Source organism: Chamaea fasciata, unplaced genomic scaffold (assembly GCF_029207755.1).
Source record: "Chamaea fasciata isolate MVZ Bird 193981 ecotype frontalis unplaced genomic scaffold, bChaFas1.0.hap1 SCAF_2, whole genome shotgun sequence".
Classification (NCBI taxonomy): Eukaryota; Metazoa; Chordata; class Aves; order Passeriformes; family Sylviidae; genus Chamaea; species Chamaea fasciata.
Window position 1 is genome coordinate 4,665,726 of NW_027094087.1, and position 16,686 is coordinate 4,682,411.

The 16,686-nt window shown below is 46.0% G+C and overlaps 1 protein-coding gene across 4 annotated transcripts; it reads left to right on the forward strand.

Moving 5' to 3' along the window:
* Window positions 1-5,608: 5,608 nt before the first annotated feature.
* On the forward strand, window positions 5,609-16,636 carry LOC136304618 (uncharacterized). Of its 4 annotated transcripts, none has more exons than XM_066208116.1 (8): window positions 5,609-5,680; window positions 6,510-6,788; window positions 8,254-8,502; window positions 11,695-11,829; window positions 12,440-12,559; window positions 14,062-15,388; window positions 15,616-15,789; window positions 15,958-16,636. In XM_066208116.1, the coding sequence occupies exons 1-6, from the start codon at window positions 5,620-5,622 to the stop codon at window positions 14,220-14,222; spliced, it is 1,005 nt and encodes a 334-aa protein (XP_066064213.1). In that variant the 5' UTR covers window positions 5,609-5,619; the 3' UTR covers window positions 14,223-15,388; window positions 15,616-15,789; window positions 15,958-16,636. The 4 variants fall into 4 exon arrangements, with proteins under 4 accessions (XP_066064213.1, XP_066064228.1, XP_066064223.1 ...); XM_066208131.1 differs by having other exon boundaries at window positions 15,696-15,789; XM_066208126.1 differs by having other exon boundaries at window positions 14,062-15,304.
* Window positions 16,637-16,686: the final 50 nt, after the last annotated feature.

Sequence of the window (16,686 nt, forward strand, 5' to 3'; positions counted from 1 at the left end):
CCTCCTTAAAATAATACCTGCTGTCTTGGGAAGCAAGGGAAGGTATAAGACCAGTACTTGAGGATTTTCTCCCTTGTGAGTCTCCTTGTAATACTCCTGTCTTGCTGATTAAAAAACCCTAAATTAAGCTCAGATGGAAGATCAGTTTATAGATTTGTCCAGGACTCTAGTTCCTGATATTTCAACAACTATAAACATGATACTGGCTAATGCAAAATGTTTTACAGTAATTGATTTGTGCTCAGCTTGTTTCAGTACAATGGTTCATCCAGAATCTCGGTATAATTTTGTCTTCTCCTGGGAAGGAAAACAGTAAAAGTGGACCGGATTTCCTCAAGGGTTTGCAGTATTGTCAAATTTATTTTTGAGAATCCTAGGCAGATTTAGAGGGGACATAACCAATAACTTTCTATTGATGCCGTGTGTGGATGATGTGCTTATAACAAGTACAAATAGGGAAAATTGGAATATACATGTAATGCCGGTTGCTTTGACAGCTAAAGGCTATCAAGGCTCCTCAGCCAAATTACAATTCTGTAAAGAAAAGGGAGGGTATTTGGGAGATTGTATTTTTTGTCAGGAGAGGGCAGGAAGGTACCACAAGACTGAGCAAAATGCTCCAAGATACACCTAAACCTACAACTTAGGAATAGAGAAAAGTTGTGTTCTCTATACCACCCTCAATCATCAGGGTAAGTAGAAAGAATGAACCAAAGCCTTAAAGACATCAAAGATTTGTGCAGAGACTTAAATGGCCAGATGCTATACCTGAGTCCTGTTCCTTTAATGCGCATGAGGTGTAAAGGCCAAATAAATTGAGACTGGCCCAGCACAAGTGTTATGTAGCTGGAATATTCAAATTCTGAGCCCAATCTTGGCTGTGAAAACATTCCAGTTTGTTGCCTTTTTTTTATGACTGGTATTACTGGAGAGACCCTGAGCTCCGAATGTTTGATAAATACACCCAGATTTCAGTCTCTAAAGAGACAAAAAGAAATATGTAAGCAGAGGGGCTCTAGAGGGAAGAACTAGGGGGTGGTTGTCAGCTGGATCTGTGCACTGCCCAGGGTCCAGGGGTTGCTTTCAGAGCATGGTCAGACATTCATTTCGTGGGGTAAGTGCCTCCATGCTTGCACTTTCTGAAAATCTTACTCATTTCACAATTTCAGGGTGGGTAGAAATTTAATTTATTCCTAAAAGGCCTCAATTATTTGCTGTTTTAGCCCCAGCCAGAGTTACCTTGTTAAAAAGTGTCATGACCAAGGACTTTTCAATCTGCCTTTTAAGTCCTACTTGGCATACTGAAGCTGTGTTTCCCGCTTTGATCCTATAAAACACTATTTTTTCAGCCGCTTTCAGTTTGTGGATCTCCTAAATTTTTTTTCAGTGCTGCTCTTGTGCCCTTACAATGAATTTCAGTCTGTTGTCAAGACAGCCATTATCCCAAATGTCTGCATTTTCTAAGCACTTCTAGTAAGTAATACAAAGTTAAATGACCCAGGGGTTTTGTTGGTTGTTTTTTTGTTTTTTTTTTTTTTTTTTAGACAAAGAATATTCTCTGCTGCTTAAAATAAACTTTTTAAAGCTCTTGAATGCTTTAATTTGTTGAAGGTATCAGTGGCTGCAGTTTTCTGCTGTGTGGTGGCAAAGCTTCAGGAAAAGGGAGAAAGTGTGTTTCTTGATGCTTTTTCAAGTCTTCTGACTGTCACATTAGGTTATTCATGTGTTAGAGTGTGACACACAAGGAATCCCTGTCACAACCGCCTGCAAACTTGTGGTTGTAAAGCTGTTCAGGTGGCTTTTGTCCCCATTCTGCACCGTATTTGAACATTTTTTTAAATGAGCCTGGCATTAACCTTCTCCTAACTACAGCAGATGTAATGCTGAGACACTCTTCAGCGAATCCTGCAGAGAATTTTAACCTGTGAAATCTCTTTGCCTCTGCAAATAATGCTTATATGATTAGTTTGAAGGTGGCAATGTTAGTGAAATTTCCCAAGTTCACCTTCCAAGTTGGGGTTTAGCAAAGTCTGCTCTCCCCTCAAAATGAGGCAAGACAAAGCAAGGAGGAAGAGGAACGTGCTCCTTCAGTTAAGCTTTGTTCATGTAGTGACAAGATTGAACCCATATGTCTGAATAGCTCTGCAGTAATAAACCATTTGGTTTTGTTTTTTCTCTTTCTTTTTTCAAGCAAATGCAAAGCGTATCACTCTGCACGCAGCTAAATATAAATCGTGTCATTTCTAGCAGTTTTTCCCATATATGGGCTCTTCTTTTTCACTTGTCATCGTGGGCCACGCTGGGAGAGCCATGTCAGAGGAACTGTATGTGTTTATAGGATGTTGGATGCTCTTTCCATCTCTTAGCAAGAGAAAGCTGAAAATACCCTTGGGTGCTCTGAAGAAGAGAGTGCATTCCTATTGGCCCTGACTCTTGCTAGTGTTGGGCTGTGCCTTTCCCAGAGATACTCCAGGATGGAGAAAACCACATGTACCTTGTCCATGATTAGGTCTGGAGCCTTTCTGTAGCAGTTTCTGATCTCAGCACGTTTCTGCCACGTGCCTTTTTTTAAACTTGTGGGTTTCTTTAAATGTCCCCATCATGGAGATATCATCTGTAGTTGGGGCTCTGACATTAGCACTTGCTTTTATTTTTGCTTGCTTTCTCTATTGCTATGATCAAGAAAGATCTTGAAGATAAGCATAGCTCTTGGGCTAGTTTAATGTAACAAAGAAAGAGCTCATATTAATAGGAATCTTCATCAATCTCTGGGCTCCTGCTGTCCCACACGGAAGCATTTTTCAGGTGTGTGCCCCATTGCTGCCTTGTGGCTGCACAGTGAAACTCTCCTGTGAGCCACTCAAAGCCCATTTTAAAGAAAATGCACGTGTTGAGTTTCTGGTTTTACTCTCTTGGCTACCTCTGGGTGAATCTGGGCCTGTGTGTTTCCCCAGTGAGCCCTGGCACCCATTAAGGACAGTAAAAATAGGTGTGCTGCTTATGCCTGCCAGCCTGTGGAAAGGGAGATGTGCAGAGTTGATATGCACAGATTTCTCCACAATATTTCACGGGTTATTTCCTGCTTTCCTTGCTAGCTCAGGTTTTCCCATCTCCCATGCTCCATCAAGGCCTTATGCCATCTATGGAATGAATCTTCATTCCCCTTTCATGATGTCTTCAGCGTGAAGGGGCAAAATGACACTGTGAGCTTGCAGCTCACCAAGTAAAAAAGGTTTTAGTTCACTTTCCAACTACGAATGCTTGGGTTTTTCATTTGGTCCACCTTCCCTCCCCCCTTTTTCTACTTGTGATTTCTGTTAAGCCTTACAAGGTGTTTTTTGTCTGCAGTAATCACACAAAACTCTGCGTCTTTATATAAAAAGGGGAACTGAATTCTCTGCTTAGCCAAGGGTGCTGCAAGCACTCATTAGCCAATGCTAGAAATTAATGCCAGATCTCATCTAACAGTTTCATTACATGTGAAATTTGAGAGCGATGCTCTTAAAAGAGGCTGCTAATTGATGACAACACAGATTGTGTATGTGCTGTCATCTTTATCCTGGCTGTGATTCCTTTTGCGTTGTTTTTTTTTTTTTTTTTTTTTTTAGCTAGTGAGGATGTGAGGGACAGAAGAAGCCTAATGGGACTTCATATACTGTATGATGTATGGGGCACTTGCAGGCAGGAATATTGAACTCATAAATGTACTCATTTGCCCTGGAGTCAGTGAGAGGGAGACGAAATACAGGACACCGCAATGTCACAGCCGTGCAGAGTCACTTCTGGAACAGCAGAGCGGCAGCAGAAAGGCCGTATTTTTCTTGGATTTTACTGCAAATGTGTAAATGGGCTCTGCTCTCATTGGATGGAGGAGAAGGTGAACTTTTCCTGGATTAGTCTTTATGCAGACCCTTTTTACATCTTGTTCTGCTGAGATTCTGGACATTTTGGGGTGCTGTTTGCAAGCGACCCTGCACGTGCTGTCTGTTCTGTCTCGTGTCTCCACCACAGCACTGCAACCCCAACCTCCACCAGCTTGCCCTTCAAGCATGAAGGAGAAATGAAGTTGAATGTGCACATCCGAGGCAGATGGTTAGCCCCAGTCTTGCAGTGGCATTTGAGAGAGATTTTCTTCATGTTATTTCAGCAGCACAGAAGGAAACGAAAGTGTTTCTTACTGTAAATACTTTTTTCTCTCTCCCTTCCTCTGCACTGCTGCGAGTGTCTGAAGACTCACTTCACTGCTTTTCTCAGAGAAGTCTATTTCTGTCTCATCTTAGATCAATTTAGGCCTGTCCTATGCACATATGATAAAGACAGCATATCGCTGTGATAGCCTTGAACCAAATTTGTAAGTCTGGGACACTGGGAGCAGGAGGTGAGATGCAATTGTCATTGAGAAGAAGTCAGAGTGGCCAAACCAGGGGCTGAAATGTTGAATTTTTCAAGCATAGCCGGATTGTTTGAAAAATAGTGCAGACCGCAATGCAAGGGTTTTACCCACTTCTCAGAAATGTGTGTGTACACGTGAATCCCCAGCATGGAGCTTCCTTAAGGGGCTGTGCCCACATCTGTCCAGAGAAAGAGCCCAAAATATAGGGTTCCCAGCTGCATCCTGAACCCAGCTGTTGTAGTTATTCCCCAGCACATCTGCTAAGCATCTGAAAGCATCCAGATGTTGACTCTAATGCTGTACCAGTTTACTTCCTCCAGTGAGCCAGACAGTTCCTGCTGTGTTGTTTGTGTAACCCACCTCGGCACTCGGTGCAACGCCCAGTGTGCTTCAAGCCATCTCAAAAAGTGCAAAGTATCTGGCCCCACTTGGCTCTCTAGATAACTGGTTCACAGTGTTTCTTCAGGATTGGCTTTTCAGTCTCACCTCTGAGGTTTGCACTCCAAACAGAGCTGGGGTGGCTTTTGGGTGACATTCAGTTTAGTTTTACAGTGCAACTTTACTTCCCATGAGCTTTACTCTTTGCCTGGGGTGGCTGTATGGAGCCATTCCTGCATGTCAGGTACCACTCAGTCACTAAAAGAACCTGGCAAAGTTCACACTGGCAACACAGCCTTTGGGAACAGAGGGAGAGTCTAGTCCCACACCTCCTTCCTGCTGGTGAGATGTCAAGGAGTGATCATTTTTAGTATTTCAGAAAATCAGCTGGTTTTCATGTGCAGCGCTTTATCTGACTGGACTAATTTCTCCTCCCTGGGTGGGGATGCTGTACTTTGATAAACTAGAAAAGGATGAAAGAAACAGGTGTTTCTCCTTTGCCTGCTCTTGGCATTAGCTTCTTCCTAAATGGGGTGAGCTGGCCAGGAGATATTTTTGTGTCCCCTCACCTCTCAGCCCTATTCTCACACTTGCAGCTACCTTTGAGCTGCAGGACTTTGCAGAGCACGTTGTGGCTTGCATTGGCTCAGCCTGAGTTCAGTCACCCAAAACCTTGCAGGTCTATTTTGAAACATCATTCAATCTGTCCACTATGGAGTTGCTTTTCTTTTTTTTTTTCTTTTTTTTTTTTTCCACTCTTGCTTCTGACATCATTTCCCGAACACTATATTCACTGAGCTCTGTAGCCAGATCGTCTCCTCAGCATATGATGCAAGGAGCTCTTTGAAATGGATCTCGGCTCTCCTTTTACTCTGCTCTGCTTGCTGGTGACCATAACTGTTACTCAAGGTAAGTAGGATTTTTCTTTATGGGGTTGGCACAGATTTGCCTAGATGAGCAGACACCCTAATTTTGCTCCGAGATCTTTTAAGGACTCAACCAGGTTTGGGGCGACATCAAATAGTGTAGCTGCTAATTCATGAAAGGGGAAGTCAGACCAAAGTAAGACAGATTATTTTTTGAGTGAATGGGCAATAACTAACAATATTGTGCTTTCTGAGTGTCCTGCATCTGTAGAAGCTTTTCAGAGGGGAATGTAAAGTCCTTGCACACAGAGCGCTGGCTGGAGAGCGACGTGGTCCAGCTCCCAACACTCAGTGTGACCTTGGGTTAGTTCCCAAGCTACTGTCACCCTGCCATTTACCCATCTCTGATTTAACTTAGTAATGTGCAAGTGTACTGTAAGCCCTGGTCAAGTTAAAACTGTGACTTTACTCTTTGGGTGAAAGCAGCTGTGCACCTGCAGCTGTTGTTTCTGCTATCCTCTGTGCAAGGTCCATGGCACTGATGCCCTGAGGACCTTTCTTTGCACAGTCTCTCATCTCTGACAGGGGGCTGGTAGATGGTCATCTCAAGTTTAGGGGAAGAAAAGACCAGCTGTTCAGCTTTTTGTTTCCCTGTGTGCATGGTGTGCACGCCATTCCTGTGCTGTTGAGGTGGGGGAGGTTGGACCTTATAGAAGGTGTCCCACTCCCCACTCCTCTGATTTTCAGTTACTGGTGATCCAACTTGTCCCTAGGGTTGAGTCTGTCCATCTTATGTCTCACCTGGGCATTTTCCTTCCTGGGAGGCAGCCAGGAGGGGATGGATGGACATGGCAAGCTTGCTCTCCTTTCAGGCTCTGCCATCTGGACTGGTGCGCTCAGCGGCGACTCAGCAGTCTTTTCTTTGGAAATTCAAAGCCTGCAGAACTTCTCCAGCATGAGCAAGGAGGATAAGAAATGCTCAACAACTGTCCTAGATGATACTTTGTTGGCCAAGTGTGGCACTTCTGCCAGTAGATGGCTGAACTTAGAGAATGGCTCCCTGGTGCTGAGGAGTGTGGAGAAAGACGATGAAGGAAAATACGGATTTGTTTTTCAGAACACCGCCAGAAATTTTACACTGGAAGTGTTTGGTAAGTGGCCTTCTTAGTAATGAAAAGCTTTTGGACTTGTGAACCTGGTTGGAAGTCTGATGCCTTGAGATTTTTCCAAAGAAACTGCTTGAGCTTGCAGGAGCTATAGGTGCCTCTGGGAGCCATGCCAGTCTCCCTCCTCTCCCCTGTGGCCTCAGAACTCCTGATCCCTTTTGTATGCCTGCTCATCCATCTGCAGGCAGCAAAAACAGAACCAAAGTCACTTCTGTACAGGATCCAGCTCACTGCTTGGGTTAATATGGAGAAGGCTTAGGAAGGTTTGTCCTCCTGCTGAGCAGTGCTCCAGGCAGACAGAGAGCGTTGCTGTGGTCCTCAGCACCGCCGCTCCTTTTGCAGGGCTTTCACTTACACAGGCTTCCAAGATAAATTGAAGTGCACGAAACTGTAATGAAAATGTCTGAGCAAACTGGTCTCAGTGAAGACAAATGAACCCTTGCACCTTTTGGGTGCAAACAGGCGGAACTGCTGTGCACAGTAGGTCAAAGATGTGACTCCTTGGTATGAAGAACAGGGGCTTAGACTGGAAGTAGTCAAAGACTGCAGAAGTGTCCTGGATTTAACCTCCATTTCAGTGGATTTACTTTGGAAACATTCGCCTCCTCCTTCTGTTCTGTTGTCACCCCTAAGGCAGGGGAAAAACTTCCACAGCCAACATGTTCCTGGAGGCAGGGAATTTTAACTGAAGATCATGTCCTAGCACAAGAAAGTGATTTCTGAGCTTATTTTCATGGATGGATGTTCTTAGTGTATATTCTCTTGTCAAAAAACAATACCAGTTCTCTATCTAGTTTGCATTTACAAAGTGGCAATGTAGGAAATAGGTTTGCTCCTTGTAGTAGACTGAAAGTGAGAAATTCAGGGAAATGTAGCAAGAGCAGTGATTCATTGATTCATTTTAAAATGTCCTAATCTGGGTATCATATCTAACTGCAGGTGTTTGTACCCATGCTGGCCATGATTTGCACCAGTTCCTCTCTAAAATGGAAGAAGGGGCAGAGTGACAGCAAAAGGACAAACCTCTAGTGGAGGGGAGGGCTGAGACCCCTCCAAAGCTACGATTATCTGCTTATTACAGAGGAGGGCTCTGGCTGGCACATGCTTTGGATCTTTCCACCACCCTCTCAGATCATGGGCTTTTATTTTTAAATTTTTTTTTCAATGTCAGTTAGGAAAATGAAAAGATGCCAGATTTTGGTGGCATCCCCAAAACAGGGACCAAAGGTCAGTAGCAGCATTGGGGTGGGCACTGTTAAGCATGTCAGGGCAGAGTGCAGGCACTCAAGAGTCCAGTTACTTGTTTCTGTGCTCCCTCGGTAGAGTAAATGTGATATTACTGGGATTGCTGGTAAGGGAAGCTTCTGTTCAGCTCGTGTTCACTGCTGAATCCTCTCCTCACCTCTCTCTTTCCTCCCTGTTCCCATTGCCCCATGCTGTGTGTGACCAGAGCCGACCATTGGCATCCAGTGCTTCCCTGACGGAACTGCAGAGTTGTCCTGCAATGTGGCCAGCAATGAGATCCTGGTCTTTCGGTGGCTGCTGAATGGCACCCACCTGAAAGCTGAGGGGGCTTGCATCAAGGATGCTGGGAAGAAGGTTCACCTGGACAAAACTGAGCCTGGGGAGTTTGTATGTGAAGTTTTGAAGGGGAACACTGTCACGAGGACCAGGCCCATTACTCTGTCTTGCAGCTACGGTGAGTAACAGCATCTCCAGAAAATCTTCTTTTGGTCTCTTGCAGCAGCAAACTGAGGGGTTTTTGGTGTCCTCAAAATCTCAAACTCTTCTGTCCTCTGGCATCTCCCTTCCAGGGTTACCAAATTCTGCCTTTAGAAAGTGACCCCTTGATTTCCTTCTCCCTCTTGTGCCTTGGACTGACACAGCCTACAACCACAGATGGGATAACTTTGTTGACGAGGTCCTTTTACCCAGCTCTGCAGCAAGGATGGATCTCCATCTGTCTCTTTTCCTACCTTTTGGTGCTGGAGATTTGCACCCTCCTGTGCACTGGTACTCCATGTTGCTTTAGAAACACAAGCTGCTTCCTACTTTGGCGTACATCCACGACCCAGATGCCTTCCAGTTTCTGTGCATCCCCATAAAAATTCTTCCAGTAGTTCACCCCTGTTGCTGCTGGACACAGTTGAGGTGTTTTGCCTCATCTCTTTTCCCCTTATCTAGGCCAGAAGCACAAAAGATTTTCTGCTCTGTGCAAATGCCTCTCCATCAGCCTCATCCATCAGCTGTGGGTAAAGACACAAGTCATTTACTTATGGAATGTAGGGTTTTTCCCCTCCATATCCTTATTCAGACATGTAAGTCTGTGAGAAGGCTGGGACTTTATCCATTTGCAAACTATTCATAAATGCTGAGTATTCTGCTTGAATAAGGCCAGAGTTTAATGAGACAGAAATCTGGATCCTTGGGTATCATTTAATTTGCACCTCCAGTAATGAAGATTCTTCTCTCTGGCAGCAAAAATGGTTATCAAAGCTACAGGCATAACTTAACCATAAGGTTTTGGAAAAATTTTGCTGTAATTAATTTAATAACTTTTGCCACTAGAGAAACTGTCCTGTAGCGTTTTAGAAATTATCTGGGACACTCCAGGTCCACGGCAGATACTGTTTTTTTCTTCTGTAGTTGGCATGCAGTTGGTGTGAAAGCACTGCTCCTGACCTGGAGCCTGTGTGCAGTGTGGTGGCGTTCAGCAGGAATGCTGGGGGCTGTCCGTGCCTGGTCCTGCTGGCTCCACTGGCCAATCTGTGCAGATTTGCCATTTGTGGCTGTGGAGAAGGGATCTGAATTTCACCCAGTAAAATTGTTTGGAGGCTGTTCAGTGTAGTCAGACCCAGGTTGGCTGAGGCACTGGGGAGCAAGGATGTGAACATCCAAGCCCTGTGATAAATCACACAAGTGCTGACAGATTCCATGGTTGATCCTGGGTGGCTGCCCAGTCCCCCGGGTGCGATATCTGTTCCCCATTTCATCTTGGAAAACTCATGAGGGAATTTAGTGATATCTCTTTAGGGATGGACATGCACATAAACACATATTTGGAAGGGTCTGAAAGAAAGAAAATGGCAGCGATTCCACTTTTTAGTCACCAAATACAACCACATTTGTAAAAAGTGGATTAAAGCAATTCTGGATATCAGTAAAATTATTTGAAGAGGGAAATGGGTTCATTTAATTTAATTGAAGGTTAACTAATTATTTTTGTGGGTTATTATTTGCTCCAGGCAAAGGGCTCATTTTAGTTTTCCCACTGTAGGCATAGGATCTATGTAAAAACATCCATTTGGGCAACCTGTTGGCTGATGAAAATAATTTGAATGATTATTACCAAAAAACAATTTGGCAGAGATGCCGTAAACTTCCCAGACAACACAGGGCTCTGAACACACTAGCTTCAGAAGTTAAGAAATCAACATATATAAAATAATTATTTTGATTAATTGCTTGTTCATTGCTTATTTTTAGCACAATATTCTATATCGAAAAGACCTTATTAACAAGTGTCAATTTTTTTAGAAAAAAGATTCAGGAAAAGAATTTCCAACTTGTACTTATACTTTCGGCAATATTCTCTAAGCTTTCAGCAACTAAAATAATTAGGGAAATTATTTCTGAGTTGCTGAAAGTTTTTCATTTTGAATGTGGGGTTTTGTTTTTTTTTTTTGAACTTGATAATTGTTCTTAGAAAGACTGGAACAAGCACTCTGAAAATACCACGAGCACCTGTGTGCAGTTGTTTTTACTGTCTTGGTGAGTAGGTGGAGTGTGATGGTGCGTAGTATATGCTGGAACATTTTAAATTCTTCCTGGTCTCTGGAGATACGGAGCAATTAGTGCTTTTGAGGGCTTGAAAATAAGCTCCAAATGAGCTTGTTGGTTGCTGCCGTGCTGTGCAGGCGTGTGTGCTGCTGAAAAGGAGTTAAATTATTCAGAAAGGGATGGCATAGGCTTACCTAAGGAGTTTTAAGGAATTTATGTTGCAGTTAAAGTGGAGCTGTATGGGTTGGGTTTTTTTGTATACGGCAAGGAGAGTTTTCCTAGAGGCTGCCCCAAGCTGGAGCAGATTATCTCAGTGAAGGAGCAAGCCTGGATGGGTCTCTCTTGTGCAAGTCTGCGATGCCCTCTACCAGCTGCCTGCTCAGCAGCAGCGAACCTGCGGGTCTGCCCCGTCACAGCCACCCTGAGCAAGGGCTGCTGAGCCGGGTGAGAATTACCAGTGCCCTGTGCTGCCCTTCTGCTCGGCCATCTGCAGCCCTCCCTCCCGCCGCGTGTTCCGCACGCTCCCGGCCGGGCAGGGGAACGGAGCGGAATCCTCCCCCGAGCAGCAGCCGAGCCGGGGAAGGATTTTTTTCTTTTTTTTCCGACAGCTCGAATGGCCACAGTCTTTGGTGCCTGAGGCAGTGCAGGCTCTGAGACTTGCTCTTAGGACATGACGGTCCTAAGCGGATTCTCTGATACCAGCTCTGATTGGCACTCTGCAGCTTTTCCTTCAGCAGGAGGTGCTGCCTTAGGTCTCCCTCCTCAGCTGCCCGTTTTCATACAACTTGCTGAAATGCAGTGTCTTTCAAACCACCACCTTCGCTGTTAAATTCGATTAAATCTTACGGATTACCTTAGATGTCAGTGATCAGAGCAGGCGGAAGCGAAAGCACGCAGCTTAGGCGCACGGGCCTCTTCTCTTAATGAAAAATTCCGTGCCATAATTAAACGATGTGACATAAATCACCAAGTGCCACGGTTCGCAGCTGCCCTGATCCAAAGCAAAGCAACAGTGATGTCAACAAGCTCTAATCTGGCTGCAGCGTTTCTCCCTCTGGGAGAAAGGAGTTTGTCCACCATGGTACCTAACAGCGCTGTGTCCTTCTTGCAGACCTGCTGCAGTACCCGGGGTTCATTTACATCCTGGCAGGGTGTGCAGCGGGGGTGCTTATCCTGGTGGTGGCTTTGCCGGCAGCCATATGTTGCTGCATGAAGAGGAGACACAAGTTCATCCCAGTGCCTTCAGGTGAGTGGGGAATGCTGTGACCTCCCTGTGCTTAATTTTGGAGAGGACTGTGTTTGTGCAGGTCGGGGTTGACATGGCCTTAGAGTAACCTGGTCTCAGCTGGGTGGCTGCTTGTCCTCCAGCCTGTCCTCCCTTGACCTGCTGGAGCAGGAGTCTGCTTGCTGATAGGCAGCTTCTATAGCTAGCAGGGTCTTGAGTGAAGCCTCGCTTTTCCTTTATTCACCTCACACTTGTGCCCTCACACTGTGCTGCTGGCCAGAAGAAAAACCCAGACCAAAACCGTTCCTGTGGGCAATAAAACTGAACCTCATTCACGTGTGATCCCGAAATGACCTCAAGGTCTCTGATGGCAATCCTCTGTCAGCACAAGTCCCTGAGAGCAATCTGCCCGTGCCAGCTCAAGCTGTGCTGCCGCCAGCATGGCCAGGCGGGTCTCTGGCAGGCTGGCAGTGACCCTTCGTGCTCGGCATCTGTCTGCTCCGGGAGCGGGGCCAGCGCCGCCTCAGGAGGGGACGCAAACACACCTTGGGGGTCTGTCCTCACAGCTCACCTGCCGAGGCTGGGGCTGTGGGAGGCCTCTTCCTCCAAATCTCTGGGTTTGCTTTCACAGAGGAGGAGAAGGATGACGGATTAACCATGTCAGTGGTGTCCGGTGAAGGCATGAAGAGCCCCCCCAATGGAGACCGTGTCGAGGCTCAAGCTGCCCAAACTGACCGTCCTCCGAAGCCTGGTGAGTCCAGTCGGACAGACACCTTGTTTAGGAGGGACACAGTGTCTGTGTGTGGCTGGTGGGGGTGGAGGTGACAGCAGAGAGGGGCCTGGGACACGCCAGCACAGGGAAGGTGCTGCACCTTCTCCGGGAGCTGCAGCAGGGCGTTTTTCAGGACCTTTACTCATGAGAGGTAGAGGCAGCCATCCCACAAGCATCCCACAGAGGGTGCTGCCAGCAGGCTGCAGGCTGGCTGTTCCAGTATCTCCTGTGCTAAGACACGTACCGCAAAAACAGCAACCCCCCTCAAAACTCAGCATTTTCCTGCTATTTTCTCACCCCCCTCCCCTTCTCATCAGTAACACTTTATAAAAATTGGCATTGTTTTTGTAAGCAGTCATCTTCAGGACGTCATCAGCAGGAACCTGTAAATAGAGCTAAATCTCATCAAAGCCAGAGGCTTGTGTATTTTCTTAAATTGAGGCTGGAGTGGGAATATGGTCACATATTTAAATCTTCAAAGAGAAGAATTTAAGAATTCTTCAAATTCTTATTTTAAATATTTAAATATTAAATTCTTTTAATTTATATTAAATAATAAATTAATATTTAAATATTTAAATTCTTCAAAGAGATCGAGCATAAACCCCCACAGCTTTAGCACAATGTGGTCAAGAGAGTGCTATGATAAAAACCCTTCTGAAATGTCCTGTTCTGTAAGTGCTTGATATTAATACTCCACTTTTTTGCATTATGCTTCCCTTGCTTTTGCTTCCCGAACACAAATGCTGGCAACGCCTTGCCTAGTAATGCACCATCATCAGCTGAAGCAGGTTTAGCAGAGACATCATGAACTGGAGCAACATTACATAGGTCACAGCCTGGTCTCAGCACTGCATTTCTGGTGTCCTTCACTGTACTGTGGAGAGCCTCCTGTAGTAGCTCTGCTCTGCTTTCTGTCTAACCTTGGATGCTCTTTGCTCTGCTTTCAAAATATTAAATGCTACTCATGAACAGAGAGCAAGAAAGAGGAAAAAACCCCTTTCAGGTCATTGTTTAGTATTAATATACTTCAAGTGTAGAGTTTTTAATAAAAAATTCAAACATCATAAGTTTGAGTATAAAAAAGTAGCCCATATTTAGATTTTTTACAATTTATAAAAAGCAGCGATGCATGTGGAAAGTAGGTGAGAACTAAATGTGTGCTATTAGCCAGCTTTAATTATTCAGATGTAAGTGGATAGATTTGGCTTGAGTGTTTTGGTACTGAAGGTTTGGTACTAACAGTACTAAAGTACTTTGGTACTGAGGAGCCAGATAGCTTCAGTACCAAAGTGCCCTAAGGCATGATGGATAGCTCAGTGAATGAGTAGTTACAGAGAAAATTGAAATTTGACTTGCAGATGCCTGGGGCGAGGGGACGGAGCGGATTAGGCAGCCTGCAGCATTAGGGACCAGGGGGAGAATTTCCAAGAGGGTGAGCCACAGTGTGGGCACTTAAAAACCATTTCTCCCTTTTCCAGATGCTGCCCAGATTGGCCAAGGCGTTGAGCCCCAGCCACTGGCAGAAGAAAACTTGCCAGTGCAGCTAGAAGCTGAGGAAATGCGGGATCCTGAGGTCATAGTTGACATGGAAAGCCAGGAAGATGCCTCAGACTGTTTCCCGGATCCAACTGATGACTGATCTCCCGTGCTTGCAGTTCCACCCTGAAGCCTGTGACACTTGTCCTTTGCATCCCATAGTCTCACTGTGTCTGGAAAATCTAAGCAGGGGAAAAAACGGTGAGGTGTCAGACCTTCTGACCTCATTTAAATAGAAAAAAGAAAATACAGAGAAAAGCACACAAGTGGCCTGACAGGTTCACTAACAAACAGAAGTGGGCAGCTCTTTGATGCTTTGGCTGATAACAGAGCTGCGGCACAACTCAGGAGCCCCAGGGGACAGCCTGGAATGAGACAGGCGGGCGGCTCCTCCTGCTCCCTGCCCACCCCATGGCTTGTCAGCCAGGGGCAGGCACTACAGGCAGGTTGAGGTGGCCTGCCAGTCCCAGGCAGAAACCAAGGACTTGCCAGAAATTTCCTGAGAAAGCTTCTTCTTGGGAGAATTCAGGGCATTTTTTTTATGGGCCCTGCCAAGGAAACTCAAAGGAGGTCTCAGCTCAGTACCTGCTGCCCTGGGTGCTTATCTGAGTCGCTCCTCTGAGCTCCAGACCCTGTGATTTGGCCCTCACCTCTTGCTGCCTGGAGCAGGAGCAGTGGTGGGGGCTTGAAATTTGACTTGCAGATGCTGTGTGCAGAGCTGGGGTGGTGCTGGCTTTGCTCACCTCTTGGTGCCCCAAAGGACAGAGGGTACAGGTTACCTTTCACCACAACCCGACTGCTTTGGCTGCCCCTGAGCTAAGCCAGCACTGTCACTCGCTTGCTTGCTTGCAGCGGGAGGGGGGCTGGGGCTTGGGGCTGCAATTTTGGACAGAAACCTTGATTTTAATGCTGAGGTTGTTAATCAATGCAAGCATTAGTGCCTTTAGTGTAATAGTTTAGCTACTGCAAGCTGATGAAGCTGGCCATCTGCCTGTGCATGTAGGCTTCTTCGGGACTGTGTTATTTGCACAGACAGCAGCAATTTATAGAATCTCTTAGGTAAGTCTTACTGCTGCTCACATCCTGTTTTGCTCAGGGGAGGTGTGTCTGTGGAGCAGCTGGGGTAGACCTGCAGGGAAGAAGGATGTGGTGAGGAGAAGGCAGGGGCTCTGTCTTAGGCAGCAGGTAAGCTGAGTCCCAGCAAAGCTGCCAGGGAGTGCAGGGCTGTCAGGCTGCAGGGAGTGCTGCAGGATGTGCTGCCAGAGCAAGGTATTTTCTGTCTAAGACAATTTAACTAGTCAGAGTGTGGTGTTAAATCGGTTGTTAGTGTTAAATTGGCCTGCTGGGCTAGAAAGGCATGGTAGTAAAAGCAGAGATGGTACAGACTGGGACCGAAAGGGATGGGGAGGTGTGTACTGCATTCTTCTCCTCCGTTGTCATTTCGTCCCTGTTTTATATTGTGCTGACACTGTGAATCCCTTGGAAATGGATTTAAGCTATGCCTGGTGAATGCCATCCAACGAGGGCTGCGAGCACCCCAGCAGAATCCAGACTAAACTGAAAGCTTCTCTCCCAGGCCAGGGAGCTGGCGGGATGGCTGCACGCTTACCTGGGACTCCTTCATCTCTGTGTTCTTGCCAAGGCTCTGCATCAGTGACACTCAGCCATAGGTGATTGTTCTCGTTGTTTCCTTGTCCTGTGACTCTCTTTAGAAGATGTTTGGACCTTGTGTGCTGTGTTGGTGGTGATTCAGCCTGTCTGCCGTAGGAACCAGATTTCCCACGGTAAGAGGGAGGTGATGATTCTTTTCCTTACGGTGCTGTTCTAACTTTTTTCAGTATAAACATTCCTCAAAGGCTGTGAGTTGAACGACAGAAAGGTGACACAGAGTGCTTGGGCTGGCAGCGCAGAAGCAGCGATGCTGGGTGAACGTCACCGGGCCAGTGTCACCAAAATGGGGGGACATAGTCAGCATTGCTTCACTTCTGCACTTTCTGGCAGGGGCAGGAGGGGACAGTCGACTCCAGCACATGCTTCAAAGGCTGAGCAGTGCTCTGAGCTGCACTGGAGAAGACAGCAATGTTTCAGTGCTGAGGTGAGAGAGCTGGGCCAGCCTTGTCCTGCTGGGCCGGGGCATCCCAGCTCTAGCTTATCCTAGGGCTGCCTTCCTGCTGTCTGCCCTGGGAGGGCTGGGGATGCCCAGCAGCTGTGAACACCACCACTGTTATGATCCCAGCCCTGGAAGGATTTTTCCCATAGAGATGTGAGAGGTCTTTGTGAGACAGATTGTACCATGGCTGGTTTTCTGTCCTTTACCTTTGAAAGTGCCATTCAGCAACAGGGCAAGAATTTCTGTTACTGGGAGGTCAGGAGAGAAGGGATGCAGCCTGTGCTCTTCCTTTAACTCTATGTGTTTGTGCCCAGCTATTATTCTTTTTTTGGTGGTTTTTTTTTTTTTCTTTTTCCTTTCCCCGTGATTCATTTTGTTCCAAATAAAAAGATTTGTTTTCTACCTTATTTTGGAACTAAGTTTTGTTATTTAATAATTGTCTCTTTCTGGTTTTTAC

What these genes read in the sequence shown, in the direction of transcription:
- LOC136304618 (XM_066208109.1), top strand. Translation starts at nt 5,620, where the DNA reads ATGGATCTCGGCTCTCCTTTTACTCTGCTCTGCTTGCTGGTGACCATA. An exon ending in GACCATAACTGTTACTCAAG is followed by an intron (nt 5,681 to 6,509) that starts GTAAGTAGGATT and finishes CTCTCCTTTCAG; the next exon opens with GCTCTGCCATCTGGACTGGT. An exon ending in GTTCATCCCAGTGCCTTCAG is followed by an intron (nt 11,830 to 12,439) that starts GTGAGTGGGGAA and finishes TTGCTTTCACAG; the next exon opens with AGGAGGAGAAGGATGACGGA.